General features: G+C 38.8%; 1 protein-coding gene across 1 annotated transcript; it reads right to left on the reverse strand.

Annotated features, from left to right (window-relative positions):
- Positions 1 to 25442, reverse strand: GNAT3 (guanine nucleotide binding protein, alpha transducing 3). The gene is made up of 8 exons (XM_010580935.1): positions 25325 to 25442; positions 19035 to 19077; positions 13840 to 13981; positions 10216 to 10373; positions 6197 to 6325; positions 1908 to 2037; positions 1548 to 1701; positions 1 to 191 (listed from the first exon to the last, which is right to left on the reverse strand). The coding sequence occupies exons 1-8, from the start codon at positions 25440 to 25442 to the stop codon at positions 1 to 3; spliced, it is 1065 nt and encodes a 354-aa protein (XP_010579237.1).
- Between the last annotated feature and the right edge of the window lie 2438 nt (positions 25443 to 27880).

The following is a 27880-nucleotide window of genomic DNA, read 5'->3' on the forward strand; positions in this document are numbered from 1 at the left end:
CTAGAAAAGCCCGCAGTCTTTCAGATTTTCTTTGATTATTATGTCTGTGACTGCATCAAATACAAACTTGACATTCTGGGTGTCTGTGGCACATGTCAAGTGAGAATATATCTCTTTATCTTCTTTCCTTATGTTCAAGTCTAGGAATTGTTTCTTGATGTAATTTCCAGCATCTTCAAATGTATTTAGTCCTAGTGGAGAGAACGGTAAAAGAAAGAGAAGACACATTTCAACTGGTACTTCCTCACAGCTGCTAAGAAACAAGACTTCTTTTTTTCTTTTTTTTTTTTCTTTCTTTTCTTTTTTTCTAAAGGGAATGAACTTCATGCAATAGGTGTGAAAATTTTGTATCTAAACTGCCCACCTAAATTTAAATTTAAATCCCTAACCAGAAGTCCTCATTTCTGAAGTGAAATGCTCCTAAGTCAGTGTGAAACAGTTAAGGACCTTAGAGAGAGAGCAGAAAGTGAGAGAAACAGAAGAAAAAAGGAAGGAGCGTAAAGTCAAAGGGAATCAGGTAGATAGCAGACAAAATTGGTGGGAAGTACAAACATGAAGAGATAAAGAAATAAAGAAGGAAAAAGGGAAAATTGAGATGCTTATATATTCAGTCATAATTTCTTCATGCAGCTTTTCTGCCTTTCGGTAGTACTCCTTTAGAACAACAGCAGGTGTAAACACTGGTACCGCGGACTCGCTGTAGGTCTGGAGCGGGATGGGAGTCCTGGAGGCAGGCTGTGCCGAGAGCCCTTGCTGGCTCCCATCCTGTCTGAAGCCTCAGGCAGCGTAAAGTGGTGTAGCTCCACTGAGTCTAGCACATATTTGATTATCCCAGTGAAGCACTGAGTAATTTGGGGTTGCTGTGTTGATGTGTCCTGGGAAAGGGAGTGAAGGAGCTGGTTTTCAGGAAGTGCGCAGAACCCATCTTCTAATAACAATATTGCTTTAATTATGCTTCATTCTGGACACTCCCTATCCCAAATGCATTAGGTTAATACTAAAATACTGACAGATTTTGGCTTTTATGGCACTTTCTGACTTAGCCTCCTATATTGTCTTGCACCAGCTGGGAACAGCTGCTGTTTTTTATTTCCAGTAGACACTACTGTGACATGCAAAAGGAGGCAGGCTTCCTTTATGGAATGGATTTTCAAAATAGGGACAAAAAACCTTGGATCCAGTTATGGTGTGTGTGAATGATAAGCCAGTGACTTGTACTGAAGTATTGGCTGGGTTCATCACACCACACTTCAGCCATCTGAAACTTCTAGGTCTCTCAGCTTCGTCTACTGCCAAGGGAGAGAAATAAGCATCTCCAGAGAGACATGACCCCACCCTAGGATAAACATGATGAGTAGGTGAGATGAACCGGATTCTGACCATGTCTGTCCCATACCATTCTTTGAGAGTAAGGCTAGATGCTTAGATAAGATGCTTAGCATTTAAATGGTTATATATATTGGTGACTTGAGTCAAAATATGAGTCTTTAATGCATGGCCTGCACTAATCATCTGAATGTATTTTCTTCTGAAAAACCCAAACTTACCATTATACTCAGGAAAGCAGATATTCAGATGAACTTTTGTTATTTTCTCTTGAAAGAGGTCTTTTTTATTTAGAAACAGCACAATGGAAGTGGCTGCAAAGCACTTGTGGTTGCAGATGCTGTTGAACAGCTGAAGGCTTTCATGCATTCTGTTCTGTTGAGATGCAAAAGGTAAACTTGAGAGACTGACAAATCTCATGCCCATATGTCATTTTTACTGTAATGTTCTTTACCGGCAAGAACCAATACAGCATAATAGCCTTTAAATGGTTATCAGGGAACAGGAATAGTTCTGATATGCCATCAGAGAGTACATTAAAACTTAGCAGCAAAAAGGGTTGTTTGTCTCTTCTGACTCACCACTTCTTTATCTTCCACCAGAACCATGTCATAGGCACTGAGTGCAGCACAGAATATGATGCAAGTAACTCCCTCAAAGCAATGAATCCACTTTTTTCTCTCTGATCGCTGTCCACCCACATCAAACATCCTTTGCAGAAAAAATAACATATGTACAATGTAAAGCACTAACTAATAAGGACAGAGTCATGCTGTTAATGTGCAGAGTGCAACTGGAAATCAATGACAGTCAAATATCCAGCTTTTCCAAATATTGGTCTGTTTCTATCCCAACAGGTCAAGGAGTACTATATATTATTTACGGCTTTGTAGTGGGCATAAAATGAAAAGTAAAGGCTTAAATACCTGTGTATAGGAAATACATTCAGTACTTTCGGGTGGCACTCTGTGTTGAGGAAGTGGGGCTCTGCATAAGAGCTCAGTGCGGGACTAAGCCCTGCAGGCAAGGATTTATTCAGGACAAAGTTCATACGTGAAACATTGACAAAAGACCCTCAAATCCACAGTCATTTGTTACTTCATAGTTTTGCTTGTAGTGAATGGACACATTGATCAGTAAGACATGTGACTGGAAGCCGATCATGGATTGACCCACTAGTTATGTTTAATTGGCTAGCGTAGATCTATATTTAGTCATCTATTCATTGCCCTGGCGCGATCACTTAGCTAGCTGTATAACCTGCAGCATGCGTTTGTGTGGGGGGGGTCTCTGCCCTGTCAATCTCATTAGCTGCTGTTTAAGCAGCAATTCGTGGGGAGCAGGAATCCCTTCATTTGTAGAGAGGAAAACATAGAGCTGTCCTCCTCTGCATTAATTTCCTTCAGTCTTTGCCAGAAATTACTACCTTTGGGTAGTCATATGAACTTTTTATGGACTCTTCATATGGGGTCAAAAGCCAACCGAGCATACCTGGCTGGGACCTAGTTAGGGCCCAGCTGAGATGGAGCTGTCGTCAACGCTACCGTTGTTCTGGTTAGCATTAGCTTTCAAAGTTCCCACTTACATTTGCAGTTCTTCAGTGATAAGGGATGGGGCTTTCTTTTCACTCTTTTTCTGACATAAAAAGTGCCAAAACTGAACATTTTAAGTGCATTACAAGGGAGAAAGAACATGTAAAAAAATCAGATTTATCCTACCCTTACTTTTTCTGTTTCCTTGTGTACATGATGACTTTTCCCTGTGCTGCCTGTTGTTGCTGAAGTTAAAGCTGTAAACCCTAATCCCCTCTTGCATTATCCCTTCCTTCAAGAAAATGCATTAGATCTTAGTCTCTGATGTATCTCCTGCAGTATCTGGAAACTAAACACAGCTCGGTTTTTACAGCAATGAAAATATCGGGATTCGGTATGAAAAAATTATGTCAGTAATAAACAAAGCACGAATAATTTGTTACTGAAACACCATTTTTTGCAGTATATTGATCCTCTGTTTTCTTCACCATCGCCAATGCAGCTGATGGAAACAAAGGTTATTGTTAATCATTTTTCATCCTGCTTAGAAGAGATGAAATCCTTCCCAATGGTTGTGATGAACTGTTTCTGCAGCTGAGGAGTAATTAGAGAAAATTATTTTTTTTCTAGTACATTTCATCTCTGATCATTGGGTGTCTATAAATGTGAATTATTAGGAAATCAGGAAGCTGTTGTGGAGCAAGATTTTAGTAACAGTAATGGCGTCCTTCCAAGCATATCTTCACTGAGTTCAGTATGCCTACTGAAGAGTGAGGTCAGTATGAATAAAGCATCTTGATTTTTGGCTGCCATTAGTGCCCCCAAATCACGTGCCATTATGCGTCTTCCTTGATTTGTGGTATGTAACTCTGAAATCAGGGTTATGGGGGGAAAAAGGCTTCAAAATTTAGTCTGCAGTAAAGTTTTGCAAGCATATATAATCATATGAATCTGTATTCACTTCCTGCAAGCTTTGAGCGTATTGCCCTGTGAATATTCATTAATAGGACAAGATCAAGGCCAGAGGCAATGCTTATGGGCAGTTTTTGTTGTACTAACCTTAGTTTGCTTAGCTCTTCTCATGTCAGCCTAGAATGTAGCATATGCCCATGTAAAATTGAAGTCCCTCTGTGAGTGGTAGAAAATGTATTTCTGAGATGATATTTTCGTTTTACCAAGACAGACAAAGTTAGTCTCAAAAGCTCTATATTTTCCCAGCACTGCTCTTGGAAAACTTAGCTACAGATATGGGGCTGGATATATATTTATTTGCCCTAATGGTACATATAGTGAGACTTGAAGACTAAAATAAAGCTTGCCTGATTTCAGTCAAACTCTTCCTAGCACATCAATGGAAATGACAGCAGGAGAAGACCTATGGAGATCAAACCTTCCTTTAAAAATATTTAAGTATGTTCTGAGCTCTGGAAATCAAAGTCAACAATAGTGAAATAAATTGAAGACCACAAGAAAGGTAAATTACACTAAACCAGCAACGTAACCACTAAGAAGATAGCAAATAACAAGAGATGTTGTCTGTGCAACTGTAATTCAGTTCCCTGGAGCAGTACTGGGATTTAGACTTTTACTGCACAGATACAGAATGTTTTCTGCCTCGTTCAGTTCAGGAGAGGGACAAGTGTTTAGTGAATGAAGCATCTGTTCATGTTTTCTTTCTATCCACGTATGGCTTGTGACCTCAGGCCTCATTTAAGTACATCGACCAAAACTCTGAATGTGGAAGTGTTCCGTCTCTTTATAGAAGTTTCTATGGTACTTATCAAACTAACTGCAGAGTCATCAGGATCCCCCAGCTGTTTTGCATTGCTCTGGCAGTGCAAAATAGCAGTAACTGGCTGGTTAAGATGGATTTATAGCTGCTCTGCGTCTCTGTAGCAGCTCAAACCCTCAGACTATTTTGTAGTGATTTTACCTTGTATTACTCAAGTGCCTAAAACCACCAATGAATTTACTCACATAACACTACTGTGATGCATAGCAGAGAGGCTAAACACAGTGGGTTTTGTGTTTGTGGTGGCATTAGGAGCCTTCCTCTTGTTTACAGACATTCAGGTAACTTAATTGTCAGTTGTGCTGCATTTCAGTTGGACCTAGACACTAATTCTGTTATTCTAATATCAGGACTGGTAGCATTCATGTCAAAGAGGGTTTGCACTCTGATGATTTATTTCTCCATCCTGATTTTATTTCGTACATAAACTATGATTGTAACTGAAGATGCTCGGATTTCCAATGTACAAAGCTGTCTGGAAATAAGTTAATCAGAGAAAAAGAAGATGATGTCTATGACGCTGCACTGTAGTGTTTGTGGGTAAGTGCTGAATTTTCACACGTGATCAGTGTATTAATAGGTGATAATAATTTATTTGTAGGGCATCTACTTCAGAATCTTATTTTGTATATGTAATTTTCATTGTGTCAAAGCATAGATGGTTTGGGGGATGTTTAATTGCCACACGAGAAGAAAAAATGAAGCCCAATGAAAAATCTAAAAGTTATAATCATGGTGCTTTATACATCTATCTGTCTCTACAGGCAGTTTCTTGTCTGGACTAAATTCCTCAATTTGCACCCCAGCCTTTAAATTAAGAATTAAATGGAATTCAGTCCTTAGAGGAAAGCATTATAGAACACTGAAACTATCATAATTCATTCAAATACATTTTCATGTGGAATTAGATGTTTTTAATTGGTTCACCAAGCATAACAAAATCTTGAGTATCTGAAACTGTCAGTTATTTTTCAGTCAAATTTCTCAGAGACATTATTTTCAAGACTTTTTCTGAACATTTTGCTTTTCATTTTAGATGAGCATGAAGGCATGCATGCTAATACTGAAATTTCCCATGGGACAGAAATTATTCTTTTTTTGCCAGCTGTAATGCATTCCAGTGTTAAGAGCAGTTATTTCCATTCTCAAAAGAAGAGAGTGAAAGGTTGAGAGTGCGTGCAAATTAGTAGTCATCAAATGTTTTGCATGCTGTTAAGGACATTTATGTAGGCAAATTTCATAAATGTCACAAACAATTATTCAAATGGCAGGATACAAATAATGCTTTTAGACACTTACATATGTAAAATGTCCTTTTAGAACCTGATATTCTGAGATCTCTTAATAACAGTCCATTATATGCTTAAATTTGGAGTACTGGTACTAAAATACCTTGCTTTTTTGGCTGTTTCAAAATATTAAATAAGAGTGGATTCAAGGATATCACAATGCGATTACCAATATTATAACAGGTCAATACTTTTGAAAGAAAATACTTAAGAAAGATAAAACCCCAGAAAACTGTCAAGAAAACTGGCTTTCCTACCTGAAGTTCAAATCCTTGAAAGAAAACTGAGTCTCTATAATCCCAGTTGTTTTCACTCGGGAGTGCAAAACATCTTGCTCACTAGGCACATAGTCTGGCATTGCTAACCTGTCCAAATCGTTGAGGTAACTAAGGAGAGTAAAAAGAAATGGTGATCAGTGAATTCAAAAGGTGAAATGAACATTACATAATCACTTCATATTGAGCTGCTTTTAAATATTTCGTGTAAATTGCACATTAAAATACAATACTATTGGTTTTTATACAACGTAGATCCACAATCCAGAGCTTTTCTTTTTTCTTTTTTTCTTTTTTTCTTTTTTTCCTTGTATATAGAAGCTTAATTTAGTTGTATATGATAAACATCTTTCTGAGAATTTCAGTCCAGGAAAATCCTTAATTTCCTCAGGGATGCTAAAAACCTACCTTTTCAGGGAAGGGGTTTTGTCCATTTGCTGCCACCACAGAGGAAGAACCTCAAGCATCTTGCAGAAGCACATTAACTAGAAGTTATTACAGCCTATCAGACGTGTTTTAACATTATCTTCCTTCCTAAGTGAGAGGGAGGGCCTAATATTTTGGAGGAATTCACATTTAGGGGCTGTTTTCCCTGCAGACCTATCAGTTTACAAGAGGAAGATACATGATAATTTAAAAAAACATATTTTGTAATCAAAACCAGAAGCTTCAATGAAGCTGAGCCCCCCCTAGGCTAGTATTCTCACAACCCCATGGAAAAGAGTGGATTATCTGGTTTTATGTCTGGCATACAGAGATAAAATCTGCATGAAACGAGAATGCCAACTAGATCTTTGAAGCCTGTTCCTGTCCTACCAGCAACCCTTCTCCTTTCTCTTCCAGGAGCAAGGAGCTTTCTCAAAATGGCTGGACAGAGCCTATGAAATCCTACTAGCTGGTCTAGGAATCTGTGTAAAGAGGTTATGAACTGAGAGAAGGAAAAGAAGAGGTGATGTCTGGGTAGCTTCCTACCTTTTAACTACTAATATTCAAATAAAGCCACAGGCAAGAAACCACATACAAAGGTTGAAGCATTTTCAAGCTTTCGGTGTCCCAGTTGGCTGCTTTCCATTTGTAGCCTCTTGTCTCTTGACAAAAGAAACACAGTCTCTCTAATGTTTATTAGGCTTCATGCCTTTTTTTTCCTTCTCTAACACAAAGTCTGCCCAGCGTGAAGTTCTGCTGTTCAGTTTAACCAGACAACTACCAAAACAAACCTCACAGCTCATCATACCTGTCTGCAATATTTAATAGATCTGTAAATAAAAATAAAAAAAGAAAAATAATTTTTTTTAAAGCTAGAATCTTCCATTTGGAGATTTGTGAGTAATGCTTGGAAATGGGGTTTTCTAATTTTACATTGAATAAACTGAGTCCACTCAGCAAGGAGTGCTGAAGTTCATCTGAGTAATCCAATGTTTGCCCATTATTTGAGTCCAGGAAGCAATCTGTTTTAAAAAAAATTATGCAATATAGCTCTGGTTCTCTGAGTAGGGCCTGAGGCAAACTCAGCTCAGCTCACTTTTGTGGAACACAGAAACAAAAGACATTTTGCAATTTATAAAACATGTAAGCACTAAAATAAACACTTGTATATAAAATTCATTGTAAAGATCTGATAGTTCTTAGTCACAAATACCTAAATTCAATTCAACACAGCCAATTGTAATTGCATAAAAAATTAGACCAGGTTAATTATTTAGTTAATGGAGCAAGAGAAGCATCTTCAGATTCTTCCTAGAGCTGTAGGCAGCTCCAAGGGGACACTCTGCAGGCCAACTCTCCACTTGCAAAAGAGGGACCGCAAACTAGCAGGTTAGTCTAAATGCCTGATCTTTCCTTGGCTTGAATGAGGTGAGGAAAATCCTACCCTGAGAGACAAATAACTGAGCAAGCAAGAAGCGCCATGTACTACTGGTAGCTATACAATGACATTTAAGGTCATGATTTATAATCCTGATTTTGCCCCTTCCTTACCCATTGCTCCATCTTAAAACAGGATTAATTCCAGGTGAGTCTAAGGAAGACATTCCAGCCAAATTTGACATAGATGGGATTTTCTATTATTCAGAAGATCTCATTTTTTTCAATTAAAACACACAGAGTAAAGGCAGTGATCAAACTTCATCAGGATGAATTAATAATGAAAAGACTCAGAGCAGACAACCTCAGAAGGTCAGTTTACACAATATAAATCAATACTCTGTGTAGGAGCTGATTCACAGCAGCTGAGAAACAGGGTGTTGGTTTTAAAAGAAATTGAAATGTAGCATTAGATGGTTGATTGACTCTAGCTGGTTTTGAATTGATCATTAGAAGCCCAGTAGCAAGGGCAAAAATTAAGTTGATTTTAATGGTTTAGAGCCAAAGGCTAGATTTTCAGAAGCATCAGGTACTGAAGGATGAAGACAGAGGATTAGCAGGATTTTCAGAAGTGTTCAAGCAGATGAAAAACATATCACTGTTGTTTTTAATGTAACTCTAGCAATAAATAATGATTATTGGCTCCTTTACAGACTGTACTAGCTCCCTTAAATACTGAAACCTGTTGCAGGTTAAAACATGACACAGCCCATAACACTGAAAGGGAATTACTTTAGACTATCCTATCTTCTTTTTAGCCAACAGAGCCTAATCTGCCAGGCGTAGTGTAATATTTTTTTTCCTGCATTAGTTTTTGTTTGTTTGGTTGGTTGTTTTTTTTAATGTTTTTAGAAGTGTTTTTCCTTTTAATTATGATGACTGACTTGTTATGGGCTTTTAGTGCTGGGAACTGCAGTGTGGGCTGTCAGAAAGGATGTATTAGGAAACAAAAGATTGCTCTGTACTATTCCTATAGAAATACAAGGGTGCCATAAAATACTGCCAAATCAGGCACAAATCAATGCAGGCAGTATTTTCTTTGTTTAGGTATCTGGCAGAAAGGTCTTCATTCTTGCTTTGAAGATATAAAGAGACAAAGAATTTTTAATATTTTCATGGTATATCCCGTCTACTATCTACCATTAGTGAGCTGTTACTGCCTTCCATTTGCCCAGCTCCTGGACCAGCCTCCGATCATGCCTTCCCTGCTGAGTAGAACGGACACCCAACACCTTGTGAGGTTTCACCCTGCAAGTGCCCTCAGCCTGTACGAGATGCTCCAGGAGCAGAGAAACCTCCATCTGCAGATCTTGGAAGATGGACCTCAGCTGGAACAACCTTCTGCCCCAGGTGTAGAGTCTGACTTTACGCACTCTAGGAAAACTCCGACCCAGGTGACAACTCCCTTCTTGGTCTCCTGTGAACTCAGGGAGAAAACAGCAGAGCAGGACCAGTGTAGCCTGCAAGAACAGCTGTTCTGTTGCAACCAGACCAGGGAATCCTGAAAAGTTGAAGCTTACTGACTACATCTAAGCTAGGAGATGTACTCCAGCTGAATGGTGACCCTTCGTGGAGCTGGAGCTGAGCAGCCCTACTCCCCTGCTTATCTGCCTGCCACCTCCCAGGCTGCAGAAAGGGAACTGGGGGCCATCAGGTGGAGAGCGGCTGCAGCACCGCTGGCCAAGACCAGCTGGATGCTGCGGTGGTAACGGCCCAGGGAATACCCGTCCGTGCAGCCAGATTAGTTTAGAGGAAAGTTTCTATAGCTTTCTCCAGACTTATGTTTAGCAGCTTGAAAGGTGTACATTCAAAGTACAACTAGAACCTAAGCTGTTTCAATTCGCCTTTTTCCTCATTTTGTCAATCTTGGAATTACCTAGGGAGAGAATAGACTTTTTTTTTACAGTTTAAACAAACTCACAGAAAGAAATTATTCCTTGTTTTCACTTGTTTCCTTCAGTTAAGCATTTCTAATACTTTATAAACGTCAGCAAAAACCCTCGTTCTTTTTCAGGTTAGTGAGCAATAATTTTCATAGGCTGTTCTGCACGTGAGGAAGAGTTCTTGTCGCCAGCCTTCCTACGCTGTCCGTTACGGTAATAGCCAGCGGGTCAGCACCTGCGGCTGGTGTCACCTACTAGGCTGCCGAGTCACTGAGCTGGTACTCCGCTGCCCTTGCGAAGCAGGCCTGCGTCCCGCCGTCCCTCCACAGTCGTTTGATGAGTTCAACCAATTCAGAAGACATGTCGCCATCCTCCAGAGTTGTTGCCATGGCGCACAGCTTCCTTTCGTCTTCCTAAAGAGAAATTTCAGTAAATGTTGTGCAAACTCACTGTGCCCCTCCACCTCCCTGAAGACGTGCTTGGTTTACAATGTGTTGCAGGGGCAAAATTTCTCATTTTCACTGATTTTTCCAGGTAGCTGTACTCACCTGTGCATGTAAGCATCCTTTTACAAGCTCGCTTCCCTCTAGTTAGTGCCAAGGTTAGACTTAAATTGTGATACACAGAGTTTTCCTCTTTTTATTGTTTTGTTTTGTTCATACAAGAGCTCAGTTTCATCTTACCATAGCTGTTCACAAAAGGTCCAACTTGGAAGGAAGACTTTTATTGTAAGAGAGAGTAGGGGGGTATCAAAAACTAAATTAAAAAGGATATTTAAAACTTAAAGATATTATAACTACATCAAAGCAGAAATATATAGCTAAATATATTTTTGAATGTATGTGGAAGAAAAAATGTCTAACTTTAGGCCACGGTGAGAAATGTGGCAAAGTGAATAAAGCTAGTAAATGCATTTCCCATATGCTTTTTTTTGAGGAGGAAGAAACCTCTAACTGAATAAAATCCCAAATATTTTAAATGTATTATTCTGTAATTTCTTCCTTTTGCAGTCAATCCAAAAAGACTTCAAGTAATGTATTACATTAAAAATATTTCTTTTCAGTGGTTAACAGCTTAGGAATGTACTGTAAATAAAGAGCATGATTAAAATAGGGTAATCTGATACAGTGTCACAGCAATGGATAATTATAGAATATAATTCCTTCCTAGCCATGTAAGTAGACAACTGAAGTGACTTGCAGTCAATAGTTGCAAAAGGAGAAGTGCATTCTGACAGACGCCGTTTTGGCAGGGAGCATGTTTTATTCAAAAATAGAAAATATCTTCACAATAACTTGTAACAAATTTATTTTAGGAATGTACTATACCTTTATGTTTCAATAGAAATTACAGTTTATGGAAACTTTGTAAAAGTAAGAGACTGATCAAAAAGAAAACACAGCAGGTTTTCTAAAATATAGGAGAAACGGAGTTAGCATGGAAAGAAAAAGAAAAAAAAAAAGGGGGAAATAACCCCTAGAGAATTGCCTTCATTCAGAAGAGGAAGGAGGACAGCCGTACAATTGCCCTTCTGCACTAAACGACACCGGCTCCATTTACAGCCCCATCCTCTCGCTCGGTGCTGGCTCAGCAGAGCCGAGTCATGCTTTCTCCCGTGTGCCCCTCATTTGTCTCCAGGGCTGCTCTGCAGGGCGCACACTTGTTCAGCTTCCAGATAAGAGTTGGAACGTTCTCCCTTCAAGATACTGCATATCATTTAATGATTATAGCTCTCCTCCTGCGATATTGGATTTGGTGGTTGAACAGCCTGCAACAAGCCTTGAGCTTAGAGCTGCCAGGTGTATGGTACATGTTCGTGGATTATTATGCAAAAGGTGGCAACTGTGGATTTTGATGCTTACGTAAAAAGGGAAGATAGTGGCAGACTGAGTTTATCATAACCCTGATTTATACCATATTTTGTTTCTCTCTGGCATTTAGACAGACTTCAGATGATTTTCATATTAAAGATAGATTGCAGTGTTGCTTTAGGAAGAAAAAAATACCTCTCCCCAGAACAGATGTTGTTCAAAATTACGTGCTGAGGCACTTTCAGGACCAGTAAGAGGTATTTGCAGGCAGTCCTGGAACATGGATAAACCCATTGCTTTCTGGCCCAAGATAAGCCCAGTCTTTGGGCTAGATGACTTTAAGCAGCTAAATCTGAACCAGAAGACAGCAAGAACAAAGTCCAGCTGAAATCAAAGCTTATATCAAAACAACTCAAGCTTGTAAATGGCTTATGATTTTACAGAAAATGTAAGCTAAGTTTGGGTTTGGAAGAAAAGGCAATGTTTAGTGGCGATTCAAATAAATGTGACCAAAATTTCAATTTTCTTTAAAACTCACATCCAGGTTACTTTTATGTGGTTCTGGGGGAAAAGAAGGCAGGCACTGCAAATATTTTATACAGGTGTATTCAACTGTACTCCTAGAGGCCTATTCTGCCAATGACAGTAAGAGTGGGTTTACTGTGATAAACTTACAAAAGCTGTATTTTCTGCATTTGCTTATATATTATGTGAAGAAATTAACTGGGCTATTTAACAAAATTTTCAACTCCCAGTTCCCCAGGCTGTGAAATCCCTTGAAAATAATGTCTGTGAAACTGGCATAGATGATAGATGATGAGTGAACATGTATAAACCTCTCAGAAAGTTTGGTGGGGCTGAGGAAAGAAGCTGAAGCACCAGGGCTCAGGCAGAACATATCTCAATTACAGATGGCAAACAGAGTCTGGACCTTGTAGTGGATATTAGAGGCTGAGCCAGGACTTTTGGCTAGGTGCTGCAAGGTTCAACTGACTTAGGCCATGTAGACTGGTAGGTGGGTCCTTATGTGGTACACGTGTCTCTCACAACTGAGGAGACAGGCCAAGTTGCAGCACATTCACATGGGTCTATTTTCTGTGTGCTGCTTTTGGGCAGCATTACATTTGTTTGAATGACTTGCATTCACGGACCCTTAAAAGGATACAGGAAGAAAACATTTAGTTCCTATTTTGCCAAATGACTGTATGAGCTTTGGTAACCTTTGAAGCATTTGTTTATAATTTTTTAGGTCAAAGTACCACATCACTGTAATGAAATATAGACTTCTGGAGCGAGAAAAGCTCTTTCAGATAACCAGATGTAATTCCCTCTAAGAGAAACCTCTAGGGAATAGGCACAATTTGCCAAAACTGGAACCAGCTGATTTTCTGACAGGCCTTTGAGAAATTGTCAGCAAGGACTGAATTACAGGCAATAGACTAAATCATTGCACTGAGAAGAAGGGAACGTGTTTTTCCTTTACTTCTGTCCCTGAAAATTCAGCGTGATTGCCAGGAGGTAGCAGGTCTTCTTCCTGTGGCTTTCCCTCTATGTGCTTGTGCACAGGGCTGCTGACTGTGTCAGGACAGACTCCACTTCTCTGCAGCGCCAATGCGCCAGCGCTGCTTCTGTGCACAGGGAGGTCTCTGCTCCAGGAGCAATGCCAAACTGAAATATTCCCGACATGTCTAGATGACCCTTCCTTACATGGCTGAGCCCCAAGGTTTGTTCATAAAAGGAAAATATTTATTACTTTTCCCAATAGCAATAAATAAGTGACTGTGCAGCTAAGAAAAGGGTTTTTTTTCTTCTTTCTTACATCTTTGCAAGTTGAACATTTCTTTTGTAACAAACAAAATGGCAGTTTGTGCAGAAGTTAGACCTCAGGCATCAGTCTTGGGAAAATAAAAATAACTAAGGACATCTTGTCACAGATAACTCAAGCAGTACTTAGTTGCCACTGTCATAAAGCAAATACTGAACCCTCTTTGTTCTACTAGTCTCTACTGTTATATTACAAAGAATTGTATTCTAATGCCTATTTCAAGACAAAGGGTGTCATACTCACAATTCTAGCTGGGTTTTCGTAACTGATTCCTAACTTAGTCATTGCTTTCACGATAGACAGGATAGACTGCACTGCGTTACTGTAAATGACAGGTCTGAACTCCATGCGTTCCTGGTAGGTGAAACCATCTTTATGGATGATCCTGGTGCAAAAATAGAAAGCAAAAGGTTTATGGGATGTGTTAAAAAAAGGTAATGAAAAGTTGGATCAGATGCTTTTGCGGTCAGCATGAGAAGGAAATGAATCCATCTGGCCCTTGGAAAAACAATTATCAATGGTTGACCTGCCTATTCTGCTGGAACAGGGAACCAGAAGTTTCTGCAACTATGTGTGGTTAAATTTATGAGGCTAGGTTTTGACTTCCCCATCTGAGTGAATAGGTATTGTTTTTTTGCCTTGTGGGTGAATATCAGATAATGTATAAATTCAGAACAAGACCCAGGCCCATTACTGTAGATATAGGGCAAGACGCATAGCTGTACTTAGATCCCAAATCTTGTATTATTGGAATCTACAATGTTAGTCATGGGCTGTCACATTGCTTGTTAAATCATTCTCATTTTTATCCAGAATCTTACCTAGAGTAGAAAAATTATTGCAAAAAATATTTCTACACTGTGAGGTACTTCCTCAAGTAAACAACAAAAAAAATCTTCACTATTTCTTTGTACACCAGTTACAATTTTTAGTTATTGAAAGGTGTTACTGTTATTATATACAGGCTTTGGGGGCATACATATTACTCCAGATGATTTGGCCTGTATTACAGAGGACAAAGAACCTTAGCAGTCAAATTCAATTAATCTAATTATGATAGAGGGATTATAATTTCATGATCCTCCTCAACTGGAGAATGGCATGTGGTTAAAGTTCTCCAAGATCAATGTGCAGATTATATTGTGACTCAGAAACATCTTTTTCCATGAGTTGTGAAAAAGGATGAAACCTTCACCCATTTTGGAGTAGCATACTCTCAATGAACAGACACCAAACTGCTGTGGCTGCTGCTGGAACCAAGGCTCTATTCTTCCTCACCTCAGTTGTTAAGAGATGAAGACCGGGTTACTAAATAAGTAATTTCTGGGCTTTGGGGTTTTGGGTTTTTTTCCTCTGTCTCTTGCCAGAGATACAGTCTGGACAGAGGATCTGCCAGGTTAGCCCAGAATGAGTGTAGGTGTGTGTCTCGGGGAGACTCTCCCTCCAAGGGGAGAGGTCAGCCCTGTCAGAAAATAATTCACTCGCACACACACGCACAAAACCCAGAACACGATTGAATGTGTCTTAATATCTCTCTGATTTATGGATGTCAGAAAATTCACAAGTAGCCTTCTTGTGTCTGTAGGAGTAGCATCTGCAGGAAAAAAGGGTTCCCTAAATGTTTCCCCAATCACTTCTAGACCAGGCAAATCTATAAACTCTGTTGCAGATTTGGTGTTCTGAATGCTGTTTTCAGCATGAATTCAAGCAAATCTGCAATATTCAAAGGAATGCTATTGAACTTGGGAGAAAGAAAAAGGGGAGCTGTGTTATGCAGTCTGGTATACTAGTGAACCTGGTTTTTGCCATCCTCTGAAATATCCATGTATCCCTGTGTCAACACAGTGATTTGAATGAAATAAGAATTGTTCAGAGGGGAGGCTTATTCACTTACTGGAGTCTAATGTAGCTCCGTCATAGTGCACGGGATAATCTGGGTTGCCGCTTGGGGATGGCCTAAGCGATGTCCTGTCTGTGAAGCACCACGGAGCCCAGAGCTCCTTACTGGTGTAGGTGGCCTCCTTTAATGGGTCAGATCGTCTTTAACAAGAAATAATTTCAGCCGCCATCAATGTTGAACCTTGCCCTGGTACTTAAGCATATTCTTCTCACTCTTACCCTCACTACCTGTGAAAGCAGCAGCTTTTCTATAAATAATGGAATGAAATATATAGAAACTCAAATGCCTTGAAGCACATTAACTTGGTTTAACTACTTTGTGTGTCTCACAGCAGTGGCCAAAACAGGATTTCTTGGGAAGATGGGTGTTTTGCCTGTGGCTGCAAAAAATCTGGGATGAGGGAGAAGGAAAGGCCCTAACACAGTCCACAAATGGCTATTTTATATTTTCATGCTTTCCCTTTGAAGAACAAAGGAAGGAAGAAAATATAAGATTCTGAAATAAAACTAGATTCTGTAATTACAGAAAGAAAACTTGGGTTTGCTTGAGGCTTTTCATGGGATTTTTTTGTTTCATTGTTGTTTGGTTTTTTTTTTTAATAATGTATTTATGTCCTCTGGCAGAAGGTATGTTAGGCAGCCTGTTAAATCAGTAGTAGATTTTGCTGCTTTTATTAAAGATCTGTCATTCTTAAGGAAGGATTGTAAAACAGGCTGACATCTTGTATGGCCAGAAGAAGCATTTTAGCAAATGGAAAATTTTGTTCCCTGATCTTCCTTGAAAAAATAAACAACATTTAAAAAGTAAATGCAGGATGCTGAAGGCATGAGGTATTAGGCTACCAGTCATAATATCTAAATTATATTTCTATTGGAGGAAAAAAGTTAGTCTCCTGTTTTTGTTTTTTTTTTCATACAAGGAGGGCTTCTCACCAGATAGGTGGAGTTATTTCAATATCAACAGGCATGCTGAGTTACCAAATATTTTGTTCCCTGCTTTTCATTCGCTAAATTATTTATAGTAGGTTTGTACTGCTAACTTAGAGCATGGCACAGAAATACTCAACTTGGTTTTAAAAAAGTTAGATCATACATTGGAAATGATCTAGTCAGAAGCACAGAGCTTCGGAGAAGCTTATATTTTTTCCTTTTTGGTTATCCCTCATAACCATCTTAGCCTTTTTAGTGCCTTGCTGCATATCTATATTTTGAGCATCAGAAGATATTGTGCAAAGCTTAGAGGAAGGATTTCAGTTTGATTGAATTCTTCAGTCTGGAAAGAATGAGGCTTATGAATTAGAAAATTATATTAATAGGAGTAGAATTACCCTGATTTTGGTGGAAAATTTTATTTTCAGCAAAATTACTTCTTTTGTAAGCAGCTATCAGTCTTCTCTTGAAAATGTTATGCTTCACTGAAAAAAATTAATTACTGAAATTGGGCTTTTTTCTGAAAAATTTCCCTTTAAAAAAAAAAAAAAAGTCCTTGGTTGTGAAAGAAAGATGAGATTTTGCATGAAAAATGATAATTTTCATGAACAGTTTTCTTGTAAAATAATTCATATTTGTGATCAGGTTGACAGCTTATAAATGCACAGTGCTTTAAAGATGACTCTCAGCTTTGCGTTTTTCTGCCCCTTCCTCAATGCTGCTAAGGGTTATCAGCCTTCTTAAAGTGCTCAATTCAGAGGAACATCTTTAAGCTGCTTCTACTTGGGAAAGCTTTCAGCACAACACATTTCAATGGTTTGCTGAATAGGGAGGGTCTTCTGATTGGAACTCAAAAGAGAAACAAAATTATCCACCATTTAACTGGACCAAAAGAGTTAACAAAGTATTTGATGGATGGTTCTGAATCTGTCGTATTATAAAATTAGCTGCTTAAATAGTAGAAAATTGCTCTTACAACATAATGTTTTTTAATTCACTCTTTAAAATGCATTGGTGAAGATATGAAATAGTTAAAAGAACTTCAATTGAGAATAATGTTGCTGATTTCATAAAACAGTCTGATTTTTACACTGGAGGAGATTGGTGCTTACAAAGTGGAGTCATGTCTAAACAGTTACAATGCCTGCGTAATTTTTTTTCTGTATTTGGACAGGTCTAGGAGGAAGACCTGGACACTGTCCATGAAAATAAGGCTAGATACAACAGCAATATTTTAGCAGGTTACACAGTAACGGAGGACTTTTGCTGCCTGTGTAAATATGACCTCTGGAACTCAGGTGGATTATCTATTTAAACCAGATACATGATTAGTATTTTGGCTACCCTTAAATAAGTAACTTGAATGAATTTAGTTTTAGCCTGGTTTATTATATGTGAAAATATTGTGGTAGTAAATTGTAAATGGGGACACACGCATACGAATTTGACCTTCCTCTGAAACCAGGGCAAATAAATCTGCTGACTTCAGTCTGTGTGGCACCATGTGCACTTTGAACAAACAGCTACAAGTATTCTTGCAGTAGATTTATGGTGCAGTGACAAGATCTTCCTAACCAGATATTCAGTCTGAATTTGAACTGGGATTTCTGCATTTGAGCTTGTACAGACTGTTTTTTCCCAGACTGATTATTGTTTGAAAAGTTTTTGGGGTGATACTTTCCTTGCTAAAAGCAGTTCTCATGGCTGTTCCTACCGATGCTAGATGGTGGGTAGCAGCTGCTCACTGTGTAGGCTGGTGGCTAAAAATGTTCTCACCTGGGCTGTGGGAGACTTGAGAACAATCTTTCTGACCACTGGCAGGAGCTGGAATAAGACTGTGGAGACCAAGAATGATCTACAGAGCCCAGTTTGGGGGGGAAAAAAAAAAAAAAAGGGAAAAAAAAGACTTTGCGCTATTATACAATGTAAATACTTCGATGTTTTCTCTTGCAATCCAGCGAAATCAAATTAAATTAATAGGGACCAAATTAAAATTGAACACCTGGAGATGATTCACATCATATGTAATTAAACTGTGGAACTACTTGCTGTAGAATATTGTGGATGTTATTAGTTTACATTGGTTCAAAAAAGATTCAAGAGAAACATAGGCATGAATTACCGAAGGCTATTAAGCACAGCGATGCTGTCTCTGGTGCAGGATGCTGCCTGAGTCATGGATCATCAGATACTATCATGGCATCCAGCACAAGTATTACTGTGTGTTTGCTTGTCTGGTCTGGTGATCTTCTGAAAACATCCTTCATTAGCTACTGCAGGAGATGGGATACTAGGCTAGGTGGATCTGCCATGGGCGGTTGTCTTGTACATTCGTGTTGTCACTACAGTACTGTAACTCCTACCAAAGCCAATGAAGAAGCTTCCCTGGTCTTCAGTAAGGAGTTGGACCAGAGCATGATTTGATCAGACAGATTTGATTACCAATCCAGCTGTGTGTCTTAGTCACTTTGTGTTTTTCTTTATGTGGTTGAATGAGAACTTGATTTTAATGATTCAGATAAGCATAAATATTGTAGTAAGACATTAGCTAGATAGCTTATATGACAAATACCAAATTCAACAACTGATATGAATATTCATATACTTACTTCATTTGCTTTACAATAGTGCTCTTTCCTGACTCTCCAGCACCTGCAGAAGGGGAATGTTGAGAAGATGTGACCGATACATGAATAAGTGGCAAGCATTAAAAATAACTCTCTGGAACACAGAATTTTGTATCTATGAAGAGACATACAGATGTTTTAGATCCACACTGTACTAACTATAACCCTCCCTAGCGTCCATTCAGACTTAAAAATAATGAAATCTTGGTAAAAGTATTAATTCTGAAAAGGAAAGGGACATTTGAAAAGAAAGGAACAATCAGTCAATTAAGAGAAAAATAGACTCTTTAATTATCAAGGAAATAAAATATGGGTCATATTTTGATTTCATCCCTGGCAGATGGGCAGAAAAACATGAACAAAGCACAGCTTCTGTCAGTGTCCCGTTCATTACGTGATTTGTGGCTGCTCATTTAATGTGTATCATGACCTTTTGTAAGCCAAACCAGGCAGTTCCATGCTCTTTAGCCAGCCTCTTTGAGCAAGTGGCAAAACAGAGCGTGGAGACTTGTATGTGGTCTAGCTCATGATGCAGAGGCAGCACATGAGCAAAAGTCCTGACACTGGTGTTTTGTCAGTTCCTCTGCCCCATGGTCTTCTGCTATGAAGTAGTGTGGCTGGAAGTGGGAAACCTGCAGAGCAACGCAACAGATCCAGCTTGGGAACGATCCTGCAGGAGATCCCCAGAGCTGGTGGAGAGGTACAGGCATTTGCTTGCACAGCCAGTTGCAGAACTAGGGCGTAGGTTTGGTAAGATTATGTACGATTAATTTGCCCTTCTTATCTCATGGAAAGTGAGTAATCACAATGCAAACCTTCTGCATTGGAAATCAGTTCAAGTGACTATCATCTTCTGTCAGAGAGAGTGATGAGGCTTGGCAAGAACTGCCAAACGAGCTGGATTTTGAAAGCTCCTTAAAAGAGGATTTAACTTTTCCTGTGAATCCATGGGACAGGAATCACCACTGCTTTTCTCTTTGCAGATTATCATTTACCTCACTGGACAATGTCAAATACGTTTGAGAAAAGAGGAAATCTGGGGCATAGCTATTTTAACTGAGGGCTTCTCAGTGAATGGAACAAACTGATTACAGACTTTCCAAACAGATTTTGTAAAGCTAATAACATTTAAATGACAGGGATTAATTTACTCAAATGAATCACAACAGACAGCAAACCATACGCAAAGCATTTTCTAAAATCCGTGATGTGAACGGCAGAAAGTGCGAGTAAAAAACGAGCCCATGCAAAATAGGCTGATGCTGCCATCTGCCACAGTTTGGAAAAAATGCAAATTGCTGTAGATCATTTACTATCCCTTCAATGCCCTTCTGAAGAACTTGGTAAAGCCCTGTCAGCAAGGTGGCGTTTGTTACGCTTTTTGTAGGGAAGAGAGCAGGCTGGGCTGAGAATTCATACATTCACCTCACGGAAAGATTCCAGGAAACATGATCTAGAAATGAACCTCTCTTCCAGATCTGAAAGGAAAAGTTAAAGTAGAGTGAGAGGCAAAATTTAGATCTTTTGCGTTCCTTTTCCTACCTCTGCTCATCTGTAATTTATGATCCAGTAATGCCTTTATCTAAACAACAGATGACGCTGAGACTTTGGCTTCACTCCGGAGTATCATGTTAGCCGTAGCGGCATTTGCACCCCAGGAAACGGGTCCGAAACGATTTACTTTGCACCTGCTTCCTTTCTTCCTTCCCCTCCTGTGCAGCTTGCTCCTCCAGCCAGGGCCCCAGGGCAGGAGAGCAGGGACCGAGCTGCATTTCCAGCCACCGCAGCAGCCTTCTGCTCGCAGAAACAGCGGCAAGAGTGCATCGTGACAGCCCTTACGTGACTGCACGGGGAGCTGAAGGCAGCTTCCCTTTAGGAGGCAGCAAAAAGGGCAATTATGACCGAGCCCAGATTTTCTGAACAAAAGAGGGGAGCTCAGCCAAACTTAGTGCTGTCCTGAAGCTTGGAAAGTTTAATTGGCTTTTGAAAAACTCTCTGTCCCTGTGAAGATTTATAGCTCAGCCTGATAGAGACCAGTGATAATATGCCATAGCCTGTATTTTGCATTTCACACATTTAGGATCTTCTAGCTTTTTCACATTTACCTCTGATTTCTCTGTCTCTATTTGCATGCCAAGTCTCCCTGAGAGGGATAAAGGCACAGAAAATAAAGGCATCGAAACCTTGGTCAATGCCTGAAACTCTGGCCCTGCTCCTGGGAGGTGTAGGTGTTCCCACTGCCAGCAAAGCTGATGGAAGTTTGCTCCCACGCGTCTTCCCAGAGATCGCGTTCGCCGTGCCCCGGGGCACGCCACATCCACCTTCAGCGTGGTGTGGTACACACGGCACCCTGCCAGACTGTAACCTGCCTCTGTTCTTGTTTTGAATGTTTTGAACGGCACCCCAAGACCCAAACCCATTATGTTTCTGGGCCCGCTGGGGCTGCAGAGGAGACTGAAGCAGTGCCGAGCCGTGCGGCTGCGGGCCCCGAGCTGCAAAGGAGCTGACCCCAGCAGCCTGGTGGGAATCGCCCTGAAACCTGTCAGGAAAACCACGGAACATGACATAAACAGCAAAAAGCAGGAAAAGAAAATCTTCAAATTAAAATCAGAAAAGTTTTCACACCTCTGCCTGAGCCTGGTCTGTGCCATTCAGAGCTCTGGAAACTGAACTAGACTGGAAACTATCTTCCTGGTCCTCTTACTAAACTCGGCAAACTTTCTCCATGAGAGAAAGAAGGTAGAGAAAAGTTCTAAGATCTAACCCTCTTGAGGGAATAAGGTTCTTAAATGCTGCCCCCCACCTCCACCCCCTCCCCAAAAAAAGAAAATCTGTGTATTCCAATCAATAGCATAATTGGGCTGTCTTTGTGCTCAAAGGCTTTGCTTCCAGTGCAGGTGTTAATAACAGGAACTTAAACCTGACTTCAGTACTACAGTAACTGATTCATTTAACTGGTTTTAAATGTCTATGCTATAAACATCTACATTCAGACTACTTATCAGAGACCTCTTATAGTCAGTGGAGAAAAATATTTGCTACTAAAACTAAAACAAACAAACAGCTTCAGTTTTTCTCACCCTGAAGCAGATGTTTAAATTAAATTGGGTGGGTTGTGCCCTAAAAGTGAGTATTTATCAGTGAAGTGAGCTGAGGACGACCAGCTCAAATGAGGGTGAGTTTTGTCCTGCTGCTGAAAACTGTAGACAATGAGGCCATGGAGTCATACTTTGAAAAGAAATAAGTTCAAAGTTTTAATGATTATTTAAACTGAAGCTAAGTTCTTATTTCTGTGAAAAATCACTGTAACCACCAGCTGTTTTGGCCACGTTTGGAATGTGCGCTGTACTTTGCACACAAATAAATTGCAAGCTGGCCTCCTACGAAGTACAGAAACTGTGTGCCATGTGGTAGGCAAGATACGGCCCTGATACAAAGGAAATAAAACTTTCACCTTGGAGTTTGTTCCAGACTCATAAACCGATCTGATTTTTTTGAAGTATAAATATGTAGAGGCTAGATTTGTGGACAAGGTGGGGGGATGGGATGGCCGTGACAACACAGGAACACGTAACACAGGACTTAACACTCTTGGCTCCTGGACAACTTATGAGGAACATCAGAAAGTGGCATAATTTAACCCCAGTTTTTATGTGCATGTCATATAAACTGTAAATTATCACCTCAACACAGATAATGTGTGTGCCCAGTTCATAGAACTTAACATAAACAAATGTGGTGTCTTTTTTTTCTGGATATAATTTCATTTTTGTAAAGGGACCTATTGGAGGATGTAGAGAGACCAGACTAGATATTAAATAAACCTTTCAGGAAATGGCCAGAATACATTTTTTTTACATTTTAAGGATAAGAGCATAATGATCACACTGAAAAACTTATGATACACATATCCATTTTTTTCCTGAGAATTTTTTACCAATCTGCCTACTGCAAAAGAAACAATGGTGACATCTGGTCTGTAATATAGAGGCAACATATGGTCTGAATGAACAGAAACCTAGGACTAGGGCAGGACTAGACTGGTTGGAGCTTGCCCTTGATTTATCAAGTGTAAAGTTTGAATAATTTCTGAGTAATTTCTGAATAATCTCCATAACCTCAGAGTTATGGAAAGATAACAGGTACAGGTCTGAACATAGCAAATTTAATCCTCTCCTATCTGGCCATTTCACTGGCTGACTATGGAAGAGGCTATATGGTGCCCCTTATATACATTGCTTCAGCAGCTGTGATTCCAGGTGTTCAAGACACAATTTCACTCTAGCTGTGCAACAGGCTCAAAACAGACTCATGTTTTATTCACCTCTTGCTTTTTTAAGAACAAGAAAATTCAATCTGTTAAGTCTATAATCTTTTTTTTAATCTCTCCCACGTGTTTTCTACCAAGTCCTTGTGATCTCTTGTAACAATTCCCCAGGAGAAAAAAACCCTCCAAAACATTAGCCACTGACAAATTTGGCTCTTTATCATCTGTGACATGAATAAAGGAAGATATTGTAGAAATATATTCCATAAAGAAGACTTCAGCGAAAGTAATTCGGATTCCAATGATCATCTAGTCTAAGAAAAGAGTGCTTGTATAGTTGATGAAACTGAAATATGTTCAGCTTTGAAATGAATGAAATAGAAATCTTTTTCACATAGCTTGCAATTAATCTCAAAGTATTTTACCAAAGGTATCTTGAGACTGATATTAATAATGTCAAAAGAAGAGTGATTATATACATTAGGAAACATTTAAAACTATAGTCCTACTTATAGGACTATTTATAGTCCTATATTTAAAACCGTAGTGTAAGACAGCTGCCAGTACTATTGCCAAGGCATGAAATCTTGAAGATCAAAATATATAATTGAACTGCTTATCTGATAAATTCCTTTTGATCCTATAAAGTCCTCTTAAAGGATTCCTTACATCTTCTTCATGGATCAGTGTTGGACAAGCCCAGAGACAGGATGCTGGAGTAGATGGACCCTGGTTCTAACTCGATATGCCAATTCCTTTTTGTAAGAATATATAGAAAGTATTGAAACTTATGAAAGTTTAAATGAAAATATTATTCTGTTTTTTGACCAACTCAAGCTTGCCTCAGTAGGGGCAATATTTTGTCTTAATGTGGCACAGAAAATCTTTGTATTCTCCACTGGACTGAAAAGGTTTGTAAGCTGCAATCTGAATACTGATGATACATGAAGTGTATCAAACTGCTACTTTCCTATTATTATTTGAGTAACCTGCATGGTGGTGTTTTTCTTTTATTTCTTTATTAATAATAATAGTTAGATTCTCAACAGGTATAAATAGACTTTTTGCATAAGATACAAACCAACAGAGTTAAGCCAATTTACTTTATCTAAGGGATCTGGCTGAGTGTGAATAAATGTCAGTTTTAAAAGCATTTGTAAGCATTGTGGTTACAAAGAAGGAAAAATAGAAACATTTCAATGATCAAAGCCTGTTTTTCTATTCATTTTGAGAAACTCTCATAACAGGCATCATACTGTTAGAAGAAAAATATTAAGAGGGTGGCAGTGTTATTGTGCTCTTGGATATTTTCTGTAGGCTACGCAGTATCATGGAAAAAAAAGGGAGAAGAATAAAGCTTAATCAAGGAAAAAACATTTTTCATCTGCCATTACACCTGCTGGCTGTTACTAAATTGATCATAGTATGAGTTAGAAGTAGTAGTCTGTGAGTATATTCATCTGTTTTCATCTCATTTCATTACCTTCCATTCCACTCTCCACAATATCATTTTTATACATTGAAGAAAGCCCTTCTAAGTCACTTTCTGCCTCTGTAAAAAATGAAGTGCAACAGTTTGGAAAATAAACAATATCAGTACCTTGTGACACCTGTGGATTTTCTATGTAACCAGTTATCTCACTTAATCCTCCTGCAAATGAATGCATATAGATCCATGAAAAAAAAGATAAATCTATGCTACCTTCTGCGTAAGCAAGCACCATAACATTTATTCTAACAGTAGGTTCTTAATTCTCAAATCTTTTCAAAGTAAAACATTTATAATATTTAACATTTAATACATGCAGTGACATGGCCATTTCCAGCCTGTTCTTTGTGACTTCATGAGTGTGCTCAACCAGAAAACATTTTGTGCATATATTACAGGATTGTCTTCTTCCAATAAAACAGTGAGAGGTGGGAAATTCACTGTACTCAAATATAATTCCAGCGCAAAATAACCCCTAAGTGGAAAAGCATTATGAGCAATTTTTATTCTATTTACCCAACAGTAGTAGTTTGACTGTCCTGGCTTCCCTCTTTGCATCTTCCTGGAGTTTCTTTTCCAGTTCCCTGGATCTCCTGGCTGACTCCTTGTTCTCAGAACTGGCTCCACTGCCCATCTTGAGGTGTTAAAAATCCTCTGTTTGTCCAGCTGACTGACTTCTTGTCAGACTAGTTGCTTTAATTCAGAAGGAGGACAATAGCCTGTGCTTAAAGAAAATTTTAAAGTTCCATTCAACCTCTGTGTTCAGCCTTCAAATCAAATGGTCGCTTTTCACCTGTCACATGATCTGGAGATGCTACAGTCAAGGATTTATATAGGGACATAAAAACGTACTGTTATGATGTCATAGAATTAAAATGATCCATTCAAGAGCAAAACCAAGATACGGATAGATCTCTGTCCTTGTTCAGATAGGTTCTAGCTTGACACACTTCAAAGAAATGTGCAGAATGTCTTAAAGCAACAAAATTGGGAATAACCCTGCTCAAGGGAAAAATTTTCAGCTTGTGAATCAGTGTTTATGCCCTGAAGCAAAAAAGGTTTATATGTCTTTGAAACATTTGCATAATTTATTTTTCATCTTTCTCAGTAGTCGTATCTTTAAATTTATGTATTCTTTATTTAAAAATGACATAAGTTGGATTTATATAGTTAAGACATATTTTGTTTTGAATTATTAATTAACATGAAGAATGTTTTTGTATTATGTCAAGAACATTTATTTTCTTGTAATGGTGGTGGGTACTTTACTGCAATTTGTAACATCTTTGGGATACTTTTATGCAGCCATTCCTTGATGAATGTCAGTCTTTTCCATTTTTCTGTGATTTAATTAGCAGTTACCAGTGTTGGCTGAAGGCACCATGCCTTTTTTGTGTAAGAAAGGACACAGGTCAGATTCTTCCCACTGATGTAGTAATTCCATCTTAGTTTCTTCATAGTGCAATAGTAATATAAAAGTGGTTTATGCAATATGGTGGAAATACTATTTGGCATGTGGTGTTAGCAGTATATTGAGAAAATATACTCTACTGTAATATTGTTGTAGTGGGTAAGAGAATTACTGTCAGGACTAAAAGATCCAAAATACTTTCTTTTTGGTCCCTTCTCTTCAGATTAAGAATGACAATAAAATAAATCTCACTAGTGTGCAAGAATATAATTAATATTGTACTTATTCACTTTCTAAAGTATTTCAGTTATATAAAACATACAAACATGAAATTATATTGTAATTTTACAATTATTAACTAGTAATAGTCAATAACACTCTGACTTTATGGTAAGTAAGCTTATAATGTTTAGCCTGGAAATAATGTTTCAGGGAAATATAAGCATGCAGGTCAGTTTGAGTGACATTAGATGTATTTTTAGGCCAGAAGATAAATGAGGAAGAGGGTTAGAGGCAGAGCATTTAACTCCTATAGAAAAGGAGCGAACTTATCCTATAGAAAAGAAACTTTCCCATAGCAGAAGTAGGTGGACCCCAGATGTAACGGGCAGGCAACTGGTGCTGGGTGGGGAAGATGGGAGTCAGAGGAATAAAGATCAGCAGTGAGTGGTACTAACGAGTTCTGTGCCATTAGAGCAGCAGAGAGCTGTCTTCTGAGAAAAGACAGGTCCTTTGCTGTGCTCATCCCATTCAATAGTGAGTGTCTTCTCGGACTTACAATTGAGACCACATACTGCAATAAAGATCTGAAGTTGTGCTTTTTCCGTATATGCTTCTTAGTCAGCAGAGCAGGAAGCCCTGTTTTCAGTCTCCTTGCACTGCTTGACGAGAAATGAATAATCAGTACTTGGTAACAGCTGAATGTTTGCATGTACATTTACAATGCAAGAAAATGCTCTTTTGTTAAGCCTATATTCCTATTTTGTTTATTCTTTAAAATAAGCCATAAGAAGATCTTTATGCAGCCATAGTAACAACTGCTTTGTTTAAAAAATGAAAATAAGCAGCTTCAGAAGTGTGCTATCAGTGCCAGGTGTCTGTTTATCAGAACCGTAGGCAAGTACAGCGCTCCCATGGATTTCAGTGGGTTTGAAAAGTAAGTCTGAGCATTTCTGAGCACTAACAGAATTTACAAATTAACTGATACAGTCACAAATCGTGGAGATGAACATCATCTCCAGATTAAGGGCCCAATTCACTACTGAGTTGTTCCAGGCATATACTCGTATAACTCTATTCATTTTGCATTTAATTTTTACAGTATCAAACTGGAATAATGTAATGGTAAACTAGGTCCTATTCAGTAATACTGGAAGAAAATGAGTGTAAATAAATCAAGATGAAAGCTTTACATCATTTTTCCTAGGTGGAAAGTGATGGAAAATCAAGCGTGCATCCCGTAACACGAGTTTCTTAACATTCTCTGTTGCTGTTATGACTACATACAGGAATTGGCTTTAAATAAGTAGGTGTCTGATACAAGCAGGCTGTAAACAGAATGTGTATAGAAATAAAGATAAAACCAATTACTTCACAAACATGCAATATCTATAACATCCATTTGATTTTCTCACTTTTGCCTTCAAATTCTTGACTAAATA

The sequence above is a fragment of the Haliaeetus leucocephalus genome, unplaced genomic scaffold, assembly GCF_000737465.1.
Source record: "Haliaeetus leucocephalus isolate CR32 unplaced genomic scaffold, Haliaeetus_leucocephalus-4.0 Scaffold751, whole genome shotgun sequence".
Lineage (NCBI taxonomy): Eukaryota > Metazoa > Chordata > Aves > Accipitriformes > Accipitridae > Haliaeetus > Haliaeetus leucocephalus.